Source organism: Culex pipiens, chromosome 3 (assembly GCF_016801865.2).
Source record: "Culex pipiens pallens isolate TS chromosome 3, TS_CPP_V2, whole genome shotgun sequence".
Lineage (NCBI taxonomy): Eukaryota > Metazoa > Arthropoda > Insecta > Diptera > Culicidae > Culex > Culex pipiens.
This window is the reverse complement of record NC_068939.1, coordinates 135,306,666-135,333,640: the sequence shown is the minus strand read 5'-3', so window position 1 is coordinate 135,333,640 and position 26,975 is coordinate 135,306,666. Positions and strand designations below refer to the sequence as shown.

Sequence of the window (26,975 nt, the reverse complement as noted above, 5' to 3'; positions counted from 1 at the left end):
CAATTTATATTTCATAAAAAAAATTTCACTGCTAGATGAATTCGCCTTCAAACTACCATTCGCTGAAATGAACATCCAGTGTGTGTGTGTACAAAAAGAGCAAACGAGAGAACTTCAGCGGGAAACTTTCCAACTGTGGTGTTCACCCGTTTTTTATACGCTCTTGCTCGCTCTCTTCCGGTCTGTTCTCACCCTTTACCACAGCTAATTCGATGAACTAGATCCCCACACAAAAAAGAGGGAAAACGGTTTGAAAACAAAACATCCTACAACAACACTTTGAGACTTCTTGTGAACCGCGTAAAGTTGTCGCTGGATGTCGTGGGATGTCGGATGTTGTTGTGCCGCTTTGAGGAATGTCTTGAATACCTGAGAATGAGTTGTGTCTGATTTCTCATCTGGAGCGTGAGTAGATTGCTGCGAGTGACGAGAAAAAATGCATTCGCGTACATAGACAAGTAGATTTAGTAATCTTATAAATTTATTTTGACATCATGGGCTTGAATAATCTGAGTTGTTTAAGGACCTGACCTTGAGTTAAATTGTATAGCTTTTGAGTGTTACATCTGTCACATCTGTGGTCTCTTTCTAGTATATCGACTCGTTATCTCCAGTGAATTGGCACCGGTAATTATTGTAGATTATTTCTCTTAATTATCTTTAGTTGTACTATTAAGCGTTGGTTATGAGTGATTCTCGTGTCGGTATGTCGGAAGCGATTGTTCCAGAGTGCACCTCTTTGTCGTGGGTTTTTTCCTCTTATTTGTGTGATGGCTGATTTATTTTTGCCTTTCTTACTAAAGAAAGGTATAGGTTTTACTTTAAGGCTGGACGTCATTTTCATCTTCGTCAATATGTCGATTCAGCATGAATTTTAATCGGAAAAATCGTCAAAAAATCACACTGCATCGATTTTCGACGCTCTATCGATTCACCTTGACAGAACTCGTCTATCTCCAACCCACGAATTTTGAGAAAATAAATTCCGTGGAGTTCGAGTGATGTCCGTGTGTGGTAAAATTTTTGCCAAATTTTGTGTCACGTAATCCTCGGCTCCCCTATTTTCGATTTTGATTGTTAAAAGTGCATTTGAAAGCTGGTGTGCTGAACAAGGGTCATTTTGAGACCGAATTTCAAAATATCCATCTGTTTTCGGATGCGGCCAGACTTTTCAACAAAATACACAGTTTTCAAATGAAAATATGGTCAAAATTTTTCATTTTCATATCTTTTATTTATCTCAAAAATTGCATTTTTCGAGCTCTACAACCTCCCAAATTTTCATCCAGATCCATAATCTGGTTCTGGAGTTAGAGCCGTTTGATTAACCTACCAAAAGAAAAAAAATCCCTAAAAAAAGGTAAAAGCCCACCTGGTGACCTTCGCCAACACTTTTTATTTCCGATTTTATCCGAAATTTTTTTCTACATTCATAGTACAGACCATGAGTGAGCATCTGAAACAAATTTGACATCTATCGGCAATCCGGATCAATTTTTAGAGCGATTTACTTTTTGCCTTTCTTACTAAAGAAAGGTATAGGTTTTACTTTAAGGCTGGACGTCATTTTCATCTTCGTCAATATGTCGATTCAGCATGAATTTTAATCGGAAAAATCGTCAAAAAATCACACTGCATCGATTTTCGACGCTCTATCGATTCACCTTGACAGAACTCGTCTATCTCCAACCCACGAATTTTGAGAAAATAAATTCCGTGGAGTTCGAGTGATGTCCGTGTGTGGTAAAATTTTTGCCAAATTTTGTGTCACGTAATCCTCGGCTCCCCTATTTTCGATTTTGATTGTTAAAAGTGCATTTGAAAGCTGGTGTGCTGAACAAGGGTCATTTTGAGACCGAATTTCAAAATATCCATCTGTTTTCGGATGCGGCCAGACTTTTCAACAAAATACACAGTTTTCAAATGAAAATATGGTCAAAATTTTTCATTTTCATATCTTTTATTTATCTCAAAAATTGCATTTTTCGAGCTCTACAACCTCCCAAATTTTCATCCAGATCCATAATCTGGTTCTGGAGTTAGAGCCGTTTGATTAACCTACCAAAAGAAAAAAAATCCCTAAAAAAAGGTAAAAGCCCACCTGGTGACCTTCGCCAACACTTTTTATTTTCGATTTTATCCGAAATTTTTTTCTACATTCATAGTACAGACCATGAGTGAGCATCTGAAACAAATTTGACATCTATCGGCAATCCGGATCAATTTTTAGAGCGATTTACTTTTTGCCTTTCTTACTATTGCCTTTCTTACTAAAGAAAGGTATAGGTTTTACTTTAAGGCTGGACGTCATTTTCATCTTCGTCAATATGTCGATTCAGCATGAATTTTAATCGGAAAAATCGTCAAAAAATCACACTGCATCGATTTTCGACGCTCTATCGATTCACCTTGACAGAACTCGTCTATCTCCAACCCACGAATTTTGAGAAAATAAATTCCGTGGAGTTCGAGTGATGTCCGTGTGTGGTAAAATTTTTGCCAAATTTTGTGTCACGTAATCCTCGGCTCCCCTATTTTCGATTTTGATTGTTAAAAGTGCATTTGAAAGCTGGTGTGCTGAACAAGGGTCATTTTGAGACCGAATTTCAAAATATCCATCTGTTTTCGGATGCGGCCAGACTTTTCAACAAAATACACAGTTTTCAAATGAAAATATGGTCAAAATTTTTCATTTTCATATCTTTTATTTATCTCAAAAATTGCATTTTTCGAGCTCTACAACCTCCCAAATTTTCATCCAGATCCATAATCTGGTTCTGGAGTTAGAGCCGTTTGATTAACCTACCAAAAGAAAAAAAATCCCTAAAAAAAGGTAAAAGCCCACCTGGTGACCTTCGCCAACACTTTTTATTTTCGATTTTATCCGAAATTTTTTTCTACATTCATAGTACAGACCATGAGTGAGCATCTGAAACAAATTTGACATCTATCGGCAATCCGGATCAATTTTTAGAGCGATTTACTTTTTGCCTTTCTTACTAAAGAAAGGTATAGGTTTTACTTTAAGGCTGGACGTCATTTTCATCTTCGTCAATATGTCGATTCAGCATGAATTTTAATCGGAAAAATCGTCAAAAAATCACACTGCATCGATTTTCGACGCTTCGTCGCCAAGTCGACAAGTTGTCAAGTTGAGCTTCAAACACTGGCGCAAGAATGCTGGCGCATCTATTTTGTGGCTCGACTTATACTCGTTTTGTAGTAGCTTGTCTACCGATGTTTCCTACAGCGTGTAAGATATCGTAGCTTTTCGTTTTCTTTTGCCCTATGCGTTTTTGCATAACTGTCCAATGTTAATGCAAAAACTTTTGTGACATAGGACATTCATCCGGCTACAATCAATTTGTTTCCCGTGCGCTCCTAAAATCGCCTAGATGTAGACTTCATTTGTCGTAAGTTTATTTAACAGGGTTCATTGGATTCCAATAGGAGCTTTCTAAGCTTTACATCGTTTATATCGTTTTCAATGTTTTCAATGCTGGTGACGCCAATGGCTTTCTACTTAAGGTAGTCGCGATTGAGTGTGTAGTGGTGCGGTTTTAAAAATATCAATTTCTGACACTCTCACTTATGTAGAAGCCGAATGGCGAGCTTCTCTGCACCGTGCGGCACACGCGGTTCACTTGTAGGGGAAATATACCCATTTTAATCACTCTAAGCCGTTCGACCAATTATCATCACTTTTGCCGTTTTCCGCTATTAAATCAACTTTTTCAAGTGTATCAACAATGGAGAGTTGTTTGCTCACTTTTATTTGAGCTATTTATTACTTTGGACCAGTCATGAGCAAAGTGCTGATACCAACACACAAAAGGGCTCGACCGAAGCTAGAAAACCAAAACCGCGGTGTGCGTTGTCACTGGCGCATGGGAAGTTTGCTATGCACGCGTTTGTCATAAACTCTTGTTTGATTAAGAATATGTACGATTACAAATATTCTTTTGGTGAAAATTGCGTTTTTTATTTCTTTTCGAAAGCATATCATTTATAATACTTTGCTTTCATCATTAGACTTTCTTTTTTTCTGACGTTATAAATAAACAAAGTCGTTGTTATGAATTTAAAGAAGAAGTTCTACTATTGTTATATTCTTTAGTAAGAAAGGCTCTATCTCACCCCAGGTGGGATTAAATCGGGTTTTTTAGTTATGGAATACTTTTTTTTGTTATTATTTCCAATTTCGTAGAATTGAAAAAAAAGTTCAACTGAGATTGGGTGTTTACAAAAAAATGTATCACCGATTCTTATCCCTTATCTTACCACACTTTGACACTACCTTTTGACGTTTTCTACACACTTCAAGATAAAAAGATTATCAACTCGGTCAGTTCTCTCCACTCATTAACAGTCGTGGCGGTGTATCGTTTCATTGAAAAGCAATTATGAACCGTTTTTTATGTTTTCCTTTCATTCAAACCTTCTCTTTTTTGCCTTTTAATATGTGCTGGTCAATGAGTTGGTCTCTTGGACAAAACCACCAAGCGGAAACCGAAATTTCCGAAACACACACACACACGCTCCGAAAACTCATTATGATTATGGGTTTTTATGAGTTTGTATGTTTGTGACTTGTTTTCTTCTTTTGTTTCTACCGTTTCCTTCGGCGACGTCGTCGTAATCGTGAAATAATAGGCCAAGTTCACGGCGATGGTCGCCGACGACGTCAAGCCTGTTGGTCGGGTGAAAATGCACAATTACGGTCGTTCACACGGAGTTGATCACAGACAAGTGGATGATTTTTTTTTAATTTGACTTACTTAAATTTAAAAGTTTATCATTTTTTACGTAAATTTGTCTTCACATTCAATAAAGCTTGCCAGTTGTCCACCAGAAACCCAGTTTTTTCTTCTAAATTTCATTCTACGGTTGCTTTAACAACATATGTAAAAGTGCACATTAACATGTTTCCTCACCGTGTTAAACATTGCGCACAAAAAACTGTTTTATTTTCTTTGCGCCACTCCTCACATGGTTCTGTTTTAAAGTTTTTGTTCCAATTCGCTTTCCACGGTTGTGTACCCGGACAGAAATCATCAACCTAAAACATAGAAAAAAATAACTCGCTGACCAGATGTGTTCGGTGTAAACATCGGTTGAAGTTTAACCCTACCCCAGTGGATATTTATTTAGCCAGGCGCGTTTATCCAATAAAACGCCAAGAGGTTCTCGGGGGCCACTTGATCAGGCCGCCAGGTGGCGGATTCGACCATCCTTTGCCTTAATTTGCGTGATTTGTTGAACATGAAATTTGAAATTTGTGTTTCACTTTGAACTGTTGTGAGTGATGAGGAAAGAAAAGCCCTTTATCGTAATTTATATTAAACATCGTTTATTAATGTTTTGCGTTTTTCCTCTTTCTTTTTGCAGGTGAGTGAGCAGAACTTGTTGGCAGATGATGTAAGTTAAATGTTTGCAGGTTTGCGATGAAACGATGGACTTTATAGAGTACTAAAAATCATGAAAAAATATAAAATGATACCAAAATGAGATGCCAAATCGAAATCATCCCTCCAAGGGAAAAGATGAGAAGATTGCACCTTCTAAAACATTTTTTTAAGATCCGGAAAATATGTTGAGTGTTCTGAGAATTTCCTGGAAAATTGACACTCATGCTAAAAAAATTGAACAATGAAAAACAATTAACTTTAAAAATACACTTGGAATCTATAAAGAATTTGCAGCAAAGCTAAAAGACACATGTCGCCACCCATGAACAAATAGCGTAAACCTATGATTTTTGGAAAAAAATTGTTTTTTCCTTCATAATCAACATTTTTATAAAACTTATGTCGGATTCGGATGAGAAAAATTATTTCCAACAATTTGGTGTACAACTTTCCAATATTTGTTTGATTTTTCTATGAGAAAACTGTATATTTAGAAAAAGAAAGTAATTTGGACTATTTAGCAAAAAAGTCTGTGAAAAATCAATAAAAATTGTTGAATATACGTTAACACATCTGTTATCAACTATATTACTGTTTATTTCATTGATATATACGGGGAAACTATTTTTTTCTAAAACATGTTTTTAAAAGAAAAAGGTCACAAATTTTTGCGCGCCCAAAAAATGATGTTCATTATTTTAAAGCAAAAATGGTCAAAAAATCTGCCGCCGAGTTATGAATTTTTGAAAAAATAGTGATTTTTGGAAAAAAAATCGAAATTTCCTGCTAAAACAAATTTGACGTTATTTTTTAATGCAAAATTGAATTTGCAATCGAAAACTACTTTACAGATTTTTTGATGAAGAGCTCTGTTTTCAAGATATAGCCACCGAAAGTTTGATTTTTGCGAAATATTTGCAGTTTTTCGATTTTTAAAAATAGTGACCATCAGTGATCATTTCTGAAAATATTTTTTTTGAAAGGTTCAGAAAATTTGCTTTAAAATTGTCTAAGAGACATTGAAGATTGGATCTCGGGTTGCTGAGATACAGCCGCTTTAAGAAAAAGAAACACGAAAATTGAAGTTTTCTAAGTCTCACCAAAACAACCCACCATTTTCTAATGTCGATATCTCAGCAACTAATCGTCTGATTTTCAATGTTAATACATGAAACATTCGTAAAATTTTCCGATCTTTTCGAAAAAAATATTTTGAAAATGTTTAAGTCAAGACTAACATTTTAAAAGGGCCAAACATTGAATATTACGCCCATTTAAAATGCTAGTCTTGATATAATTTTTTTCAAAATATTTTTTTCGAAAAGATCGGAAAATTTCACGAATGTTTCATATTTTAACATTAAAAATCGGACCATTAGTTGCTGAGATATCGACATTAGAAAATGGTGAGTTGTTTGGGTGACTTCAATTCAAACTTCAATTTTCATGTTTCTTTTTCTTAAAGCGGCTGTATCTCAGCAACCCGAGGTCCAATCTTCAATGTCTCTTAGACAATTTTATAGCAAATTTTCTGAACTTTTCAAAAAAATATTTTCAGAAATGATCATTCATGGTCACTATTTTTGAAAATCGACAAACTGGTAATATTTCGCAAAAATCAAACTTTCGGTGGCTATATTTAGAAAACGGAGCCCTTTATCAAAAAATCTGTAAAGTAGTTTTCGATTGCAATTTCAATTTTGCATTAAAAAATAACGTCAAATTTGTTTTAGCATGAAATTTAGATTTTTTTTTTTCAAAAATCACAATTTTTTCAAAAATTTATAACTCGGCGGCAGAATTTTTGACCATTTTGATCAAAAGTTGCGGAATTTTGTCCCTTAAAACATATAAAAAAATCTCGAAAATCAAAAAATACTTATTTTGGAAAATGGAGTTTTTGTGAAAAAAAAAGTTGATTAAAATCTGCAAATTTTGTTTCCGTGTACCTATTTCTTTCTCAATAGTCCTCAACATTACCTACAACTTTGCCGAAGACACCAAATTGATCAGAAAATTCACTCAAAAGTTGCAGCTGTTTGAATATTTACATACCATTTTTGTATGGACAGCAACCAAAATTGTATGGAGACTTGTATGGGTGAACCAATTACACAAAATAGCTTATTTGGTCATAGGGAAGGTCCCCACAAAGTTTGAGTCAAATAAAAAAAAAAACAAAAAATAAAAATGGTTGAAATCGGCCGATTTTGTAGAGAGTTGCTCAATTCGTCTTGTACAATCCTTATTAGGATATTTAACACTCTAATGCCAATGCCAACACTCGTTACCCCTAAAAAATTACATTTTATAAAACACTGCCAAAGTCACATAAAACAGATCATTCTCCAACCCTAAAATTTGGTTAAATTTTAAGAGTTCTTCATTATAATGCTTTTTGGAGATTTTAAAAGTAAATTTTTTAGATCGACGCCCATCAAGAGGCGGGGTTGGATTGTAGAGGGTTAATCGTGAACATAAACGTAAAATATCTTGTTTTGTTCATGGCAGAAAGGGGATGGATTTCTTTTTTTTTTAATGATATAACACCAATTACAATTTAAAAAAAAAACTCTCCAAAAATTTAATAGACAAGGTGTAGGAACTTTTCGGAAAAAATAGGTACACACAAAAAAAAAAAACGTTTTTTATTAGACTTTTTTGTCACTTAAGATTAAATTCTTAAAATACGTATTGTCATTTTTTTTAAATTTTTTTTTATTGTTTTAGGGGACTACTAAAGACATCTTTTGAGATATGAGATATGAATCCCTAAATTTTTTTTTTGAAGATATCAAATACCTTGACAAAAAATATGAAAAAAAAATTTTTTTTAAGGAAAATCTAATTTGCAATTGAAAAGAACACCACAATTTTTCGATAAAATATACCGTTTTCAAGTTATAGTTACTTTGTGGTGTATTTTTTTTTTGTAAAATTGTTTTTACTATGTATTTTACTGCCACGATTTTTTTTTTCTAAGACAGTGACGCGAAATTTCCGTAAAATTCAAATGTTTTGTAATTGGCATGCCGAGATTTTTTTTGCCGTGAAAAACCACTAGACCTCTTATTAAGTAATTTAACCTAACATTATTTGTAATAAAGTGAAATTTAACAGAAACTGATGCGAATTTCACCTGTTCCTGATGAAAAATTATACCTTTTTTGACACACGAATGACCCAAATATATATTACCCTTATATTTTACTGTGTAGTTGGCAGGTTACACTGGATGACACATGATAAAAAATCAATACTTTTAATTTTTTTTAAATAAATATTTATTCCTGAAAGGTTTTTAACAACAAGCAGTAATCCAGCTGCGTGTTAGTGAACTGTTTGTAAGCTAAATTTTGCATTATTTCATGAAATTGTATGCAGCAAACAAAGTAGTTATCCAGTTAGGTGTAAAATTCATTTTGCATAGTTTTTTGAAATTTTATGTAATATTACAGCCAGAAATATGTAGGCCAATATTTTAATTCATAATATCGATATTTCTTGTTAGAGTCTGGTTTTATGAGCCAGTATTTATTTAAATTTAAAATTGTTGTCAAAATTTTATAACGAGCTTTGAAATTTGTTTGCTTTCAAACCTGCAATTAATTTGTTTCGACTACCATTTCAATTACTCTGAGCTCACCGATGAATCGACCCAAAACCGACTCTAAATTCTCACTCATCAGTACCACCTCACGTCTCACTTACCTTGTGTGGTTGTGGTTCATCCGCCACTCCATTCAGGCAAACTCATTCACTTGTTTGTCTCTTCATTTAGTAATTTCTCTTCTCCAGCGTGAACCAATCAGAAAAAAGAGAAAGAGAGAATGAACCAACTCACCAAAAAAAGAGCCATTTCCCATGAAGTCGGACCCGACCGAGGTTCAACCGCGATCACTGCCACGGGTGGGATTTAGTTTCGCGTTAGAAACCTTTCCGACCGGTTCGTTTGTGATTCGCGTTTTTTTTTTCTTTAAATTTGTCCGTTGACAGTTCTTTTTTCGATTTGTTCTCTTGTTTAAGATTTGCGCGATTGTCGCGGAAATTCGTCTTTTTCCACGTTGATTTGGTTGGTTTGGCTCTTCATGATGTTTCAACTGAGACCGTTGCGGAGTTTATCCGGCCATTAGACGGAGGGGGGACAATTCCTTCGAAAATTTCTGCCAAGCGGTCCATTATTGTGTGTGTAAACCAATAGAGTGGCCCCAATTTCGCGCACCAATTGGTATTGCCAATCGCGGTGCAAATTGTGAATCGCCGCTGCGCTCAAGTTCTGGAGAGAATTGCTGAAACGTTCTTCGTTGTTCGTGATGTACCGCCGTTAGTTTGTAGGTGTGCGCAATCCCGGGTCGTGTTGTGTGCGGCTGCTTTAGTGTGCCAATTTCTGCGCAAGTGAAAACAGCGAGCTGTCAGCGTGTCCATAAAGCAATATTTATTCGTGCGTTGTGTGTGTACGCAATATAAATGTTCCGCGCAAGCATCCGCGGCCAAAGTGCAAACCCCGTACGAAATTTTGAAAGAAGAAACGTCAAAACTCGACGCGAAAAGAGAAGTCAAGAAGACGAGCACAAGTGAAACCATTAATGTTGCTTTTTTGGTCGTTGTTACGAAACTCGCACAGAGCAGTAAAACAAACGGAATCAAAATTGTGTCTACGCGCGGTTGTGGGAGTGTGTGTGTTTCGTGAAGATTTGGCCTTTTGCAGTATCAGTTTGATTAGGGGGAAATAACCGTGTAAATGAGAAGAAAAATATACTCGATTTCCAAAATCGGTGAAGGAAAAAAAAAAAAAAATTGAAGGCCTTTTTCGATTGTTGTTGATGGGGTGGATATGACTGGATATTGGGTGTGTGTGAGAGAGCCTCGGAGAGTATACAGAGTGATGGAAATGATTGGAAAATTAGCATAATTCGATCGACAACCTTGAAAGCATGCAGCTAATGGCAGTTTGTGATGGGTGGAAATATCAGCTGTTTTTTTTTAATTTTTTTTTGTGGTGGAAAGGTCGAAAACGATGTGGGAAGAAGCACGAAATCCGTTGATGAGGGGGAAAAGCAATTGTTGTTCAAAGTTTACCAACGGCCTAAGGTATACTAATTTTTTAAATTCTCGATGAATATAATTTATTAATGTTTTAAATTTTCCAGGGTTTCTTTCTGCAAGTTACTCTGCTATGAAAAACTTTTTTTGTATTTTCTTACACATTGATTTTTTTTTTCGTTGAAGGCCAACAACAAATATTATGATTTATTCTCCTTTTTTGCATTTCAAAAAGCCGTTTTTTGTTTTAAAGAGAATTAGGCCGTTGCAAATATATTTCAAAGTTTATGTCACCCTCCCCTTCAAAATCGGTCAGAAAAACCAGAGGGCAAAAAAATTTTTCAAGAAACTTAATAATTTTAACTGAAATAGAAGTCAAACCAACTGAAAACAATTCGAAATGCATTTTCCTGCGTTTAGAATCATATTTAACATGTCTGGGATCTACCGTAAACTGGGGTGACTTTGATAGGTTTTTCAAATGCCCGTCAAATTAATATCTAAACATTTTTGAGAATTTTGAGCATGTAAGCATTAAGGGATAGCTTATTATCGAACATATATGCAAAAATGAGACTGTTACATTGGATGTATCAAAATTAGTGGCCAAATCAAATTTCTATCAATGTCACCCCGGGCTATCAAAGTCACCTTAGTTTACGGTATCAAAAAATATTTTAATTTTTTGTGAAATTCCAATGTACAGCACCGCAGAAGTCTTTTTTTCGACGAAAATTTGTTTCTTCAATACTTGAATATTTTAAAACCTAATGATTGCAAAACATTAACATTAAACGGTTCTTCCTTACAAGTCGAGAATCTGTGTCTAAAAATAGTAGTTTAGCAACTTTGAAAATACCCTTTGAATTTTATTTTTTCAGCAAAAATGTATATTTGCAAACGCTGGAAAAATCTGAGATATCTTGTGTAAAGTGTAAGTTTTTCCATTTAATTTTGTCCGCTGAATCTGAGTGTTTCAGAATTGAGCCAGTTTATCAAAATATCGTTTTTTGATAATATTTTGGGTTTTATATGCAGCAATTCCCCACGAAAACAGCATGGAAAAAAACAAAAGTGCTCGGATCGGGCTCAACATTTTTGTGGGAGTTCCCTGGCCGAAATAATTAGACCCGTATTTTTTTGTTTGGCCATTAGGGTGACCTACGCCGTGTTAGGGTGGTCTGAAAAATTGCCATTTTCGTCGATTTTCGCAAAAACCACTTTTTTCGAAAAATCATAACTCCTCGCCATTTCAACCGATTTCAATTGTCTTATACGCAAATGAAAGGTGATAAGTTGGCCTTTCAAAGAAAAATAATAAGAAGTTTCAAAAATCTAGCCTAACATATAAAAAGGGCGTATGCAACTTTAAAATGCCGTTTTGACGGTGTCTGGACCAAAGAGCCTATGTCTGGAAATAATTTTATCGGATTCCCCGGACATTTTTACATAACATACTAAAAAATGGGAGGAGTTCATTAACAGGATTCCGAGATATGATTTTTTGAAAATAAAATCCGTGTTTTCTGACGCGCCGCGCGCAAAAACCGGAGAATGACGAAATTGGCAAAAAATCAACTTTTTTCACAAAAACTGCGATAACTTAAAAATTTCAGCGATGACCTATACATGTCTGGGTACCAAAAGTTGCGTCTTTTAATTACAAAAATTTTGGTACCCAGACATCTATAGGTCATCGCTGAAATTTTAAAGTTATCGCAGTTTTAGTGAAAAAAGTTGATTTTTTGCCAATTTCGTCATTCTCCGGTTTTTGCGCGCGGCGCGTCAAAAAACACGGATTTTATTTTCAAAAAATCATATCTCGGAATCCTGTTAATGAACTCCTCCCATTTTTTAGTATGTTATGTAAAAGTGTCCGGAGAATCCGATAAAAATATTTCCAGACATAGGCTCTTTGGTCCAGACACAGTCAAAACGACATTTTAAAGTTTCATACGCCCTTTTCATGTGTTAGGCTAGATTTTTGAAACTTCTTATTATTTTTCTTTGAAAGACCAACTTATCACCTTTCATTTGAGTATAAGACAATTGAAATCGGTTGAAATGGCGAGGAGTTATGATTTTTCGAAAAAGGTGGTTTTTGCGAAAATCGACGAAAATGGCAATTTTTCAGACCACCCTAACACGGCGTAGGTCACCCTAATGGCCAAACAAAAAAATACGGGTCTAATTATTTCGGCCAGGGAACCCTCAGAAAAATTTTGAGCCCGATCCGAGCACTTTTGTTTTTTTCCATGCTGTTTTCGTGGGGAATTGCTGTATGGATATGTATGATGAATTTGGTCGTAGATTGTGAAATAAAATGTTGGTGTCTTCGATAAAGTTGCTTGGATTGGCAAGCCCAAGAACCCTCTAGAACAGCGGTTCTCAACCTGGGGTACATGTACCCCTGGGGGTACCACGAGCGGTCTCAAGGGGTACCGGAAGACAAACCCCGTAATGGCGGACATTTGAATGATATCCCGGACAAAATATTTGAAAGAAGCAAAAACCAACAGATTAGAAACAAAAAAATAACGCAACATTTTTTTTGTAGATTATTTAATTTACTTCGTTTTTGCTAATCGAAAAAAAGCAAAGCAATCCACTTTAACGACCCCCGGGTCTTTTGTGGTCTCTGTTGCAAGTTTCTGCTCATTTCTAAGCGTCCGAAGGTTATGTGTGGTGAGTCACTCAAAACCTCTTTTACACTAATGGACCGACGTTTTACTTCCCCATCCGATAGAAGGCAAATTTCGTCTCGAAAAATGCCATACTGGGGTGAGAGGCTACCACGCTAACCACTGCGCCACCGGACCCGGCGCTAATCTATTATCATTAAATTTGAAAAACAACTATTTTGCATTATAGAGCGTTCTACGTGCGTATGTATTGCGTGTACGTACACGAAAATAAAGTGAGGTTAAATTTTGTCAGCCAGTAAAACCGAATGGTGCGCTAGTGTGCGTACGCGAAACGTCATGAAGCTCTATTGATTGATTCATACAAAATGGGGGCTGTCCATACACAAGTGCTATAAATATTTTCGTAAATCTGTACATTGAGATGGCATGTTCTGATCACAAATCTTTGGCAAAGTTTATGATATGGTTTTCCCAGAAACATTTTTTTTTTCGAATTGTTGGCCAAGCATGATTTTAAAAAATCGACAAAACACATAGCAAATATTTAAATGAGAAAAATCGCTTGCATTCGATAAAAAAATTCATTAATTTAAATAATGTGTACCGTTTTTTTAGATTATTGTCCTTTTTTTCTTTAAATTTCAAGCTTAAAAGAGCTCTAAAAACTTCTGTCCCTATTCATACTGTAGTCCCGATTCACCCCAGATGACGTTAAAGAATTTTTTTAGAGATGCAAAATATTTGATTTTTTTTATTGAAAATAGTTACAACTCGAAAATTTAACTTTATCAAAAAGTTTTTAGTTAAATTTACAATATTTTCAATTCAGCAGGAAAGAAAAAATGAATCGAAGAAAAATAGGGGAAGGTGGGGCAAGAGGAACAATCGCTCGTATGGCCGTATTTTTTTTACAATTTTGATGTTTCCAGTATGAGAAATTGTGGCTAGCAATGCAATTAGTTGATTCTACTACCACATAACCGCCAAAACAACGTAAACGCCACGGGGCATAAGATTGAATGAATGTTTTTTTTTTCAAAACCTTTGTTTTATTATAATATTTGGAAAGTACAAAATAAGAATTAGGGTTCGTTTTAAGGCTCATTTTATCAAAATGCATTTTTTCCTGGATCAGTATTGTCCCTACCAATGATTTGCACCTATTATAAAGTATGTTTTATCATTTCGTTGCTTTTTATTGAAAGCTTTTAAAAAACCTTGTTTAAGTGGGGCAAGTGTACCACATGGATTTTAAGAATGGAACAAATAACGAATTGCTGCAAAAACATATTTTATTGGGATATTGATGCATAAAAGTACTTAAAAACTGATAAAAAATGTTTAAAAAATGTTCATGCAAAATATAGCAATATTATAAAAAAAATCCATTTATCTTCAAAAAATTATTATTTTTTCGAAAAACGATCAAATTATTAGTAAAATATTATTATTAAAGCTAAAAATTAAAGAAACGTATCAAATACAATCTAATCTGAATTGTAAGCAAAATAACATGCTATTATATGGATTGTTCCTCTTGCCCCAACGGGTTGTTCGTCTTGCCCCACTAGTTGAGTAAAACGTACTGAAAATCAATAATTTTATAATCTATTTTTTATTGTGAAAAACTGGATTTTATAGAAACTTGTTCTATCAAAGTCTTAGTCAAGACCTGGGATAAGATGACTATCAAAAAATTCGAGAGATTTTTTTTAACGTTTTTAATGGATTTTAACGAGCATTTGCTTAGCTTGCCCCACTTTCCCCTACATGGGCATTGTTTGGCCTACCCAGTACTTGTTTTAAAACAATTCTAGGCACAAACTTTTATCTATCAACAATATTTTTCGATTTTTTTAAATATTTAATAAAATATTTTTTCATTTTAAGTGTTTATAAATAACCCTGAGTCAATGCGGTTTCAAAAACACCCAGGAAGCAAAAAAAAAATTTGGTCCAAAAAAATTCCAGATTTAGTTTAAATTCTATCAATGTCTCCCGAGTTACAGTTACAGAACATTTAAACAGATTTTTTTCTCCAAAATTTATGTTTCTCATACAAAAAAAACGATATTTGGAATTTAAAAAAACTCTATAAGCGAAAAAAAAATCATGTTTAAAAACTAAGGGGTACCAGCAGCTTAAGCAAAACTAAAAGGGGTACCTAGCCAAGAAAAGGTTGAGAACCGCTGCTCTAGAAGACAACAAAAAATCTCAAAAAAAAAAACATGAAAAAGATAGATTTCTAAAAACACTCTAATCGTGAACCACCCTAACTTTCAACTAAGCCAAAAGTTGCTAAAAATTTAATAGTTGAAATTTACCCCGTTTTTGTGAGACTTTACACCCAGAACTGGTCATCGGCATACGAGAGGATGAAGAGCACAATTCGGTAGTAAAATGGTACTGTGAACGGACGGAGAGGATAAATCCCGAAGTTATCGAGAGTACTTTACTCATGGGTTCACTTTCTAAAAAGTTCACCCCTAAAAAAAGATTCAAACCGAGACTCGAACTCAAGACTTTTCGCATATCGAACTGTGTCTTTGCCGTATCGGCCACCATGGTTCGATGACTGAGTGGCGGTCATTTGTCCATATAAGCCACTCAATGGGATGAACTGTTTCAATGAACACGATTTATTGTTGTTGTAAGCGCGAGAGGTCTATACTCTCGCTAAATAGTACTTTCCTCTCGTTTCTTTTCGGGAGGACTATCCGCTCGGTCTTTAACTTTGGGTGTACCTATATTAATGTGTGGAAAATTTAAATTTAACAAAAACTGATAAAAAATAATTATTTGTAGTACAAAATCTGTCAGCATTCCCACATGTAATTAATATTACCATTTTTTTTCACAATAAAATCTCCTTTTGATATTTTGCGCAAGAGAGGAGGCCGACTCTTTCTTTTTTTTTTGAGTCCGCTCTCTCAAAGAGTGCTCAGTGAACCCTTTTTGATGAAGATTTTTTGATCGCTGTATATGTGCACGAGCTGTACGAATTTCTAAATCCATCTTGGACATGCAAAATTTCTACTACTCTACGACTGATGCCCGTCAGCCATGCAAGTTGGCAATTGTTCGAGCAAGTTTCATCCAAGATAATACTCAATTAGGGCCGACTACTGATCAGCACGATACGTCGTCGCCCCATAACCATTCAAAAGCAACAAGTGCACATCACGATTGTCAAAGCCGCCGAAAGCGTGTCTTCAAACCGCGTAGTGAAAGTGATGACCAGCTTCCCACCGATTCTTCAACTGCGCCTTTGAACCAGCTGATTTTCAGCTTTTTTTTTTTAAATCGGTCGTCTCCCAAATTGCCTTACCGCACGCAACTCCGCACGCTAAATGCCACAAGTCACTGCTTTGCCGTTAGGCCTTAAGCATAGTTTATTGTTTTATGTGGCCGCTGCTACCAGTAGGTACTTTGGGGCAGAGGAAATTACCACAAAATTTCCCGATTATTTCCGCTCGACGGGCGGCGGCGGCCCACCATGGACACCGAGTTCGGAGTTCCGCTCGATTGCGTGTCACCGGACCGTAACCGTTGTCGCGGAGCGAGGCTTAAGGCCGGAACGCAGTGCAGCGTAACGCGCCATAGGCGGATTGAACGATTGATCTGCAACGTAAAACTTTAGGAAGGTCAGGCCATCGTGGATTACCTGCAAGCGTTTGAAGTAATGCACTGTGCAGCAGGTCAGTGACAGTACATGGCGGATAATTTGAACGGTCTTGTTGGAGAAATTTTAGTCCACAGCAGTAAACCACGCTGCATAACCAAACCCGTGAGACCAATTTCCCCCAACGATACAATGGAGACCAATTTTCCTCGGTTGAAAACGCCCCCGCCCACCCTTCGTCAAGGTACTGATACTTTCGAAAGCATTTCGCGTTGTCTCAGGTGAACAATAGCTGTTTTTTTTAGACAAAACTGTTTAATGGAAAAAGTTGCAAAGCAGAAGAAATTAAAATTATGATCGAGGGGTGCACGGAAGGGAACCGTTTGAACATGTTGGAAAATAGTTAAGTTAGAAATAGGTTGCTGCAACAAGTTTACCTATTCATGACAGTTCATCACATGTCACCTTTCTCTAAAAGCTTTTCTCCGTCGCCTGTACTAAAGTTTCATGAACAACCCCTCACGAAAACATGCAACTAGCGTTTTTCCAGCTCTTATCCGTGACGGAATACAATGGCAAACACGGCAGCCCCCTTCCCACGGTGTAAGTCTTCCGAGAGATAGATTGAGCTCGGGTGCTTCTGCTGTGCCAGTGAGATTTGGAAAGTGGAAGCTGCGCGTGAAAAACTTGCTGGCTGGTTCACACAGGAAAACCGTGGTTAAACTGTTTTGTGAAGCTGAATAACTTGGGGAAGTTTTTTTTTGTGAGGCCAGCAGGATTGTGGAAGTACAGTTTAAACCCTTGGAACAAACCTTGGAAGCCGTTACACAACGTAAACAGTAGGAAAAAAACAGTTGTTTACTACTAAAACTAGTTTATAAAAATTTAAAAGTTGATTTTTCAACTTGCGATGTCTCGTAAACTATTGGTTTGATTTTCAATTGTTAAAAATGAAACTTGTGAAATTTTCTGCCCAGCCCAGCATTAAAATGTCCAAAATATGTAATTTAAGCCCTTTCAAAATGTTACTCTTAATTCTTAAATTTCAAAACTATGTTTTAAGAAAAAAAGCAAATTATTTCACAAAAGTTTCACAATTTATTTACATTGAAAATTGAGCCAATTATTTCTGAGATATGAGCACTGAGAATAACACATCTTCTATTTCAAAATAAAATTTAGAGAAGCTGTATCTTAGCAACCAGCATTACGTCAAAAATAGAAAATTGTTTGAAATTTCTCAGATTTTCAAATATAGGTTTTGCCTGGGCTTTCAAATATAGGTTTTGCCTGGATGCTTTTCCTTCATAATGTATTTTTGAATAACAAAAAAAAAAAAAAAACAAGAATAAGCTATTGTTTTTATATGTTTATAGGACCGAATCAAAAAAGTCTAGATTTGATTTTGCATCTAAAATTATTTTAGAAATTTAGTTGGCAATACATTTTTTTCCAAAAATCTCCTTCTTTTTTTTCAAAAATCATGTCTTTGGTACCAGATTTTGCACAATTCTAAAATGTAGCGCAAAAGACGCATTTTCATTCTCCTAAAACTTATCTAGAATTTTATTTGAAAAGGTCGTATAAACATAGGAAATATCAAAGCTTATAAGACCTCTATAAAAAAAACTCTAAATAACAATAAATTTCGAAAATAAAAAAATCGTGTTATGGGAATTCTTCAAAAGAAAAATCAGGACCTTTTTTCCGTGTACTTATTAATTTCTGAAATTTTTTTATCATAACCTACAACTTTGCCGAAGACACCGAATCGATAAGAAAACCTCTTCTCAAGATACAGATTTTCGAATATTCAGATGCCCATTATGTATGACCAGCTCGCAAAATTGTGTGGAGCCTTGTATGGAAAAACTATTCGTACAAAATGGCTTCTTTTGACATGGGGAATGCATGTCCAAAATTTCATCTAAATAAAAAAATAACGTAGAAAAGTAAAAATAAAAATACTTAAAAATTGCAATTAACATGGTTTCATAAATTGAATGAAAAATAGTGTTTTAAAATGCATTTCACATGTTCGCATGTTTTGCAATCATTAATTTTTAATATATCTAAGTACTGACGATTTTTTTTACCAAACCAAACTTTTTGCGGAACTGTACATTGCAATTTCCCAAATAATCACGACTTACATTTTAAAAGGACCTAAATCGAATTATTTTGCCCTTTTCAAATGTAAGTCGTTAGAAAGTAAAAAGTAAATCTTTCCCAGTTCCTGAGGGGAACACCCGTGAAGAGTATCGGGGCCGGCATTTACAAAGCGGATTCAGTGGCAATTTCATTCTAAACTTAATGTTAACATGTTAGGGTTAATGTTAACATTCCATAGGTCGCCTCCCTAAGGTGTCGTGATAAGGTCCAGTTTGTGACGATACACTACCTTCCCTTTACTAAGCAATCGATTCCAGAAGAGAAAAGATCACCAGTAAGTCGTTAGTAATTTGAAAAACCTGAAAATATGTTTTTTTTTGCAATTCCGTCGTGAAACTACTTACTTTTCCTGTCATTCTTGAACGACGAAATAGCCTACTTTTCTGTACCAAAAATAACAGAATCGAATAGCAACACTTTTCAAAATAAATGCTGAAAAGTTCTACTTTTTTTTTGTTGTATGGAACTCGCTGCAAAACTTGATTTTTTCAGCACTCTTCGTATTTATCCAACTCGGTGAACCTCGTTGGATAAATGTACAACTCGTGCTGAAAAAATCCTCTTTGTGCAACTTGTTGCATAAACTACTATTTAATAGGTTTAGAAAAAGTTTCGAAAATATCACGATTGAAAATTGAAGGCCTTATGGGCAGCGCCTAGAAGAACTAATTTTTCTTATTTTTAATTCTGGTCACAGCACCTAAGAGGACCAAATAAAAAAAAGTTATGAATAAAAAAATCTCAGCGATCAAAAATCGTATCAACAATGATGTCCAAAAATGAAAATTGTTGACAATTTTCGCAACTTTTCAAATAATTATTTTCTTTTTCAAAGGTGAACACTATCAAAAAAAGTAAAAAAGAAAAAAAAATCTGAATAATTCTAACCTCTAAATGGTTTTAACTCGAAAATTGTGCATTTTATTAAAAAAAATCACAAAAGTTATTTTTGATTTCAAATTCAATTTTGTAATCAAAATTATTTTTAAAGGTTAATTTTTAATAAATTCCAAAAATCTTATTTTTTCAAATATTTATAACTTGGCAAAAAATCAAACGTTCGTTCAATAGTTTGTTCTTTTGCCTAATAAAACATATTTAATTAAAAAAAACATCGAAGGGAGTGTCAATACGAGTTTTTGTTATAATGTTTTTTTTTGTGTCCGAATTGTCCTAATCATAACCATTTGCCGAAGATACCCAATCAATCAGAAAAAATCTTTCTCAAGATTCAGATTTTCAAATATTTGCATAGCACTTTTCCATGGACAGCTCCCAAAATTGTATGGAGAAATCAATGATGCACAATGGCTTATTTAGACCTAAGGAATCGATCGACCAAGTTTCAACCAAATCAAAAAATATATAAATTTAAATTTCTACGGAACAGCTCACAATTGAACTTATTTGGTGGGAACCCACTAAATTAAAGTGCCTTCAACGCTTCTGACCAGATGAACATCACCTTGACGATTGTTCTAATACATTCTGGAGCAATAAACTCTTGCGTCATTCCACTTGCGCGCCTAAGCCACAGATTAAACATTTGTTTTTCACATTTCAACTTGTTAACCCGTTTAAGCATTCAAGCCGACCAGAAGGCATCCGAAACCTCCAGCTAATCGGCTAATTTGCCGTCCGTCTTCGAAGCAGAACTAATTGGTTCCCTTAGCGTTCTCGTGGATTCTAAAGCGAGTTCTCGGAGCGCCGAAAAAGGAAATGGAAAGTTCACTCGGCGGAGTGGCATTTTCGGATCGGACCGCGAGGGGTCCACCAAAGCCGCGCCCGGCTTAGAATATAATTGAGAAATGGGTCAATTATCGGACGTTTGCTCTGGTCTACCCCCCCGAACTCTTCGACGCTCTGCTTTGGTCAGCCAATTACGGCGCGCGGACCCAAATGTGTGTATTCCAAAATGGCCACGACGCCGGGGACCGGGTTGCATCCGCTCGCCGCGCCAAAGATTGAGGTTATAATTCGAGTCGCTCGGTAGAAGAGGGAGAGAGCAAAACTCCACGCAGACCAGAAAGTATAAACTCAAAACAGATGCAGAAAATCTCTCTAATTAATGATAATCGATTCAAATTGGCCTCTTGTGTGGCGTTGGTGGGACTGACATTTGAATTGAATTCGTAGTTGGTGCATATTTTGAGCAGCCGTGTACCACAAGAGCGCTATACATTTCGGGCCACGGTTTCGTAACCAACGAGCTGCTAGTCTGTCCCAACTTGGGACAAGGGCCGAAATGCAGGGTAATTTTTGCCGAATACAATTAATTGTAAATGTGTTCGCGTTTTTTTTCCATTAGACTTGTTGATGCAACACTGACCTACAAAAAAGCACTTTGAATAAAATGCCCCTCAAAACAATTGTGTAACAAAGGTATATGCTATGCAGCGTTATTAAAAATAACTAAAGTCGAGACAAAATTGAAACTAACACAAAAAAATGCAATTGATATCACACTTGAGACCTCGTTAATTGGATAATCATAGCGTTATTAGAGTAAATTATGCGCGCACAAAAAAAAACTTTGCAAATGTGAAACCCTTCAGCAGTGACAGCCGCTCTGACGTGCACCTCGAGAGGGCTGCAGCGCAGTTGAGTCCAATGAGTCGTGAAAGCACGTTATGATAATTTTATCGTTGCAGAGGGCACCCGTCAATTGGCTGGATCAGCAATGTGGTAGGGGGGAAAGTTTCACAGTGGTTTATTTGTTCGTTTATTTTTCATTCATGCACCGATAAATTAACCTGTGATTGTCTTAATTGATTTGCGTTGGTTCAAAACAAACTCGTATTTGGTCTACTCGGCATGATTTTTCATGATGTTTGATGTGTCGCTTGATAGGTTTATTAGCATATTCCGGAAGCGTCCGCAAGGGGCCACTGGTAACCGGTTCTGGAGTGACCACGTTGTCTCGGAGAACCTCGGCATTGACTGTAGATGGTCATAACTTTCAATTTCATGAAGTTTGATATGTCACATAATAGGGTTTCTAGCATAAACCGCAAGTGTCCCCCTGTGGACACCGGTAACCCGTTCCAGTGTGACCAGTTTAAGTATGTCACGTCGGCATGACTGCGAATGGTTATTACTTTCAATTTCATGAAGTTTGACGTGCCGCATGATAGGGGGTTTAGCATATTCCGGAAGTGTCCTCCAGTGGTCACCGGTAGCCGGTTCCGGAGTGACCAAGTTGAGTTGAAATTCGTCGGCATGACAGCGAACGGTCATAATTTTCAATTTCATGAAGTTTGATATGTCGCATGATAGGGTTTCTAGCATACTCCGCAAGTGTCCCCCAGTGGACCACAGTAACCGGTTCCGGTGTGACCAATTTGAGTATGTCACGTCGGCATGACTGCGAATGGTTATAAATTTCAATTTCATGAAGTTTGATGTGCCGCATGATAGGGGGTCCAGCATATTCCGGAAGTGTCTTCCAGTGGTCACCGGTAACCGGTTCCGGAGTGGCCAAGTTGAGTCAAAATTCGTCGGCATGACAGCGAACGGTCATAATTTTCAATTTCATGAAGTTTGATATGTCGCATGATACGGTTTCCTTGCATATTGCGCAAGTGTCCCCAGCGGACACCCTTAACCGGTTCCAAAGTGACCAGCTTGGGTAAAAAATCGTCGGCATTATTATGTATGGTCATAATTTTCAATTCCATAAAGTTTGATATGACGCATGATAAGGTTTCTAGCATACTCTGCAAGTGTCCTCCAATGGCCACCGGAATCCGGTTCCGGTGTGACCAGTTTTTAGTAAGAACTGTCGGCATAACTGAGAATGGTCATAATTTTCAATTTCATGAAGTTTGATACGTCGCATGATAGAATTTCTAGCATACTTCACAAGTGTGCCCCAGTGGACCCCGGTAACCGGTTCCAAAGTGACCAGGTTGGCTATGACTGTGGATGATTATAATTTTGGTGATCGATTTTGTGTCATAAAAAGAGTAATATTACATCAGTTTCTGATGAATTTTCATCAGGTTGACATTTCTTTTATTTTTTTTATATTAAAACTACACAAAAAAGTGGTAATATTCAACCAACCAAAATTTTAACCTTCAAAAAAAAAAAATAATTCTGTGTCATTTATTCCGGAAGTTTTTTCCAATGTCCATCGTTAATTGGTTCTGGAAGTAATTTCTCAAGTTTTAGAAATATTTCTGCTTTTGATCAAAAGTTACGATAAATTTTATTATGCCTCTAGTTCTCTTCTTCTCATTTTTGTATATATGGAGCCAGTTGCACTCGATAATGACATTTGAGAAGTGCGTGAGGGTTTTAAATATTTTTGTATTTTGTAATTTAAATATTGCTGTATCTCTAAGCCGTTACATCGTATCAAAAAGTGGTCAAAGACAAACTTGTAGGAAATTAGACGGGCTTTTTGAAAAAAATACACTGAAAGAAAAATACACGCCAATTCTATGAGATTTTTCAATTTTTAAGTTTAAAAGTTAAATTTGAAGGTGATGTCACGATTTTTTTTCGCTCAAATTTTTTGTGAAAATAGCTTAAAATGTGACAAAAAGACTCACGAAAAATGCAGGATGGTATGCCTCTCCTAAAAAAATACAAAAATCATTTACTAAAACTGTTTTTTTGAAAAGTGGTCTAAACGTCAAAATTTTTAAAAACAGATAGTGAGAATCGATTTCCCAGACAATTTTACATAAAAGTCTCAATATTGACCATTGTCCTAAGTCCAATCCTTGTGAAAATACAGCGGTTTTAAAAATATAAATGTTAAAAAAATGGGGTTTTTGATGGTTTTTGGCAATTTCTATATGACAGACTTGATTTTTCAGTCTCGTGAATATTTTTACCGGAAAGCTCGACCAATTTTCCATAAATTTGTCTTTGACAGCTTTTTTATTTTGACTCGTTTAAATATTTACGTAAGCTTATTTACTATCCAGGTTTCTATCACACTGAAAAAAAATATTCTATTTTCAGTTATGAGCAATGTAATTACGCATATATCTGTAAGCCCATAAATTCAATCGAAATGCTGTCAAAGACAAACTTATGGGAAATTGGACGAGCTTTCCGGTAAAAATATTCACGAGACTGAAAAATCAAGTCTGTCATATAGAAATTGCCAAAAATCATCAAAAACCCTATTTTTTCAACATTTTTATTTTTTAAAACCGCTGTAACTTTACAAGGATTGGACTTAGGACAATGGTCAATATGGAGACTTTTATGTAAAATTGTCTGGAAAATCGATTCCCACTATCGGTTTATTAAAATTTTGACGTTTAGACCACTTTTCAAAAAAACAGTTTTAGTAAATGATTTTTGTATTTTTTTTAAGAGAGACATACCACACAGAAAAAAAATGATGGTAATATTCATCAGGAAATGGTGACAGATTTTGTAGCAAAATAAATGATAAATTTTACCCCAGAAAATGATGAATTTTCATCAGTTTTTGATGAATATTCATTAGGTTCACATTTTTACACATTTTTTATGTAATATTACACAAATAAAGAGGTAATATTCAACCTACCAAATTTTCAACATTCCAAAATTCAACTTTTTTTTTTCTGTGCATCCTGCATTTTTCGTGAGTCTTTTTGTCACATTTAAAGCTATTTTCACAAAAATTTTGAGCGAAAAAAAATCGACATCACCTTCAAATTTAATTTTTAAACTTAAAAATTGAAAAATCTCATAGAATTGGCGTGTATTTTTCTTTCAGTGTATTTTTTTCAAAATGCTAATTTCCTACAAGTTTGTCTTTGACCACTTTTTGATACGATGTTACGGCTTAGAGATACAGCAATATTTAAATTACAAAATACAAAAATATTTAAAACCCTTTCGCCCTTCTCAAATGTCATTATCGAGTGCAACTGGCTCCATATATACAAAAATGGCTTATATAGACCTAGGATAACATGTCTAAAAAGTTTTATTTAAATCGGAGAGGGTAGAGTACAAAAAAACCAGAAAAATTCCCGATTTGAGCTGGGATGCTCAATAAACAAAACGTTAGTTCGTCATTATTTATATCTGTTGTTTCGGAGTTGTTTTGTTATTCAACGAAGGTCCCGCGACGCGACATTCCACAGTGTCTCAATTGGCTTCCAGAAATTGCTTCCCCTCCAAACACGTGACAAGACTCTGCGCGCGCGGTTTGTTGTGAATCATACGCAATTTGGTCGCAAACATCAACAGGCGCGCGCAAGAGAGACAAAACTTCAAAGTTACGTCGCCGGGATCGTAAACAACTAACTCTCCTCCCTCCTCCAATTTGTTGTGGACGATTCCACTTAATTGTTTGGCAGATAACATCAACACCCCGCAAAAAAGGGGAGAACCAAAAAAAAAAAAAAAGGCAACCGACAACCAGAGTTTGATTTACGACCAAGGCCAAAAACTAAAGTGAGTGAAAAACGGTCGACTTCCATAAAATCGGGAGCTTTATGATTGTGTGTCGGCGTGTCGAGCAGCAAGTTTGCGCGGCCACAAGTGGAACAAATTACGTGATTCATATTTGGGAACTGTAGTACGCGAGGGTACGTTTGTCTTCTTTAGAACTCAACACCAGCGACAGATTCTACAGTCAGGTGGTTTCTGTGGGAAATTGAATATCTCACCTCTCTGAATCAAGATCTTACACTGTTTTCTGTAATTCTACATAGAAATTGCAGTAAAATGCTTTCAAAGTTCCACAAAACACAGAGTAAAAGAAGAGCACGATTAGGCGCATAAAGTGCGCGAATTGCTATGGCAATCGAACAGCTAATGTTTGAACGTCAACTTTGTTTCCTTTGTCGTTGATTTTTTCCCATGCACACTCAGCTGTCAGCGCGAGAACTAATCGCTGGTGTTCGCACAGTAGTGCTGTCGTTTGCTTTCCAAGAAGCGGGCAAGTGTCTTTATGCTGGCTAATGGTAGACCAGCCGGCATATTAATTAAAATGAATGACACTAAATGAAATGCGACGGAACGCGCTCTCTTTGCGGTATGTGGGATGCTACCATTGTTATGTGCATAATTTAAGGAAATTTTAATCATCTTTTCACTAGAAAATGCATGAATTTCGTTTAAACTAATCACATTTATTATTCAGAAAAAGTGTATTGTTCAACATTTCAATTTCACCACAAGAACCCGCACTTGCTCACAGAGCTGTGACTCACCAAACTACTCAACCCATGAGGAATTTCAATTTCCTATCAATCTCAAGTCAGGTACCAGCACATTAGGCCGCCTTATCGTGAATGGCTTTGTCGCGTGGGGCGTTTAATGGCGTCTTTCCAAAGTACACTTGTGCGCCTTATCGCAGTGTACAGAACTTCGACGCGGACTGCCAAGTCACGACCCCTTTTTACTTCTAGCTAGACGAAGCTCGTTCGAAGAACTGTCAAGAAGATGAAGCAGCCAGCTGCGGCGGCGACGGCAATAACTAGTTCAAGGCTTGTCTGTGACGATTGTGGTAGATCGCTTCATTCTGGATTCTGGTGAAGTCATTAGCTGTTGGTGACGTTAGATTGGGACGTCACGAATCGTTTAATGACGAGCGGGAAGGGTGATGTCATGGCGCAAAGCAGCTGATTGAGGGGTGACAGTACACGGAAAAGGTTGCCTCAGGTGTGAATCAGATATTTTCAAATTTTATTTAATTTTTTCAATTTCGTTATTAATTTCGGTACCTTTCCAACTGAATGATATCTAAGTACTTAAATTTGTTGATAACGTTTTTCCAAAACTGTGATAACGAGTGTCATTTAGTGACTTGAATGTTTGAATGTTAATTGCACTGACGTTCAAAAACTGTTATCGCCCGACATTTTTGGCAGTTGCGCATCATTGAGTTATACCTCTCAACTACCATAAAGCCTTTGCAGGGCAGAGGTTAAGAGATAAGATGTCATGAAAAGAGCTCCGGTTCAAATGTCGGTGTAAGCAAAAAGTTTTTTTTTGTGTTGATGATAAGTTTTGTGTACATAATGAAACTTTATATTGTAATACACTAAAAAAAAAAAAGAAAAAAAACTGCTTGAATGCCAGTGTTCCACTGAGGGTTAATTAGTTTCTTTTCCTCCATAAACT

At 35.9% G+C, this 26,975-nt stretch overlaps 1 protein-coding gene across 5 annotated transcripts in view; it reads left to right on the top strand.

Moving 5' to 3' along the window:
- LOC120413784 (regulator of G-protein signaling loco) overlaps positions 1 to 26,975 on the top strand; it is a 111,462-nt gene that overhangs the window by 46,728 nt on the left and 37,759 nt on the right. For 3 of the 5 annotated variants that reach the window (XR_008212348.1, XM_052709346.1, XM_039574730.2), the window contains exon 2: positions 5,389 to 5,418. The exons of the other annotated variants lie outside the window; for them this stretch is intronic. Coding sequence is in view for 2 of the 3 variants with exons in the window: in XM_052709346.1 (XP_052565306.1) it covers positions 5,389 to 5,418 (30 nt within the window). In the remaining variant the exon portion in view is untranslated. The remainder of the gene's footprint in view (positions 1 to 5,388; positions 5,419 to 26,975) is intronic. 5 annotated transcript variants of the gene reach the window in all.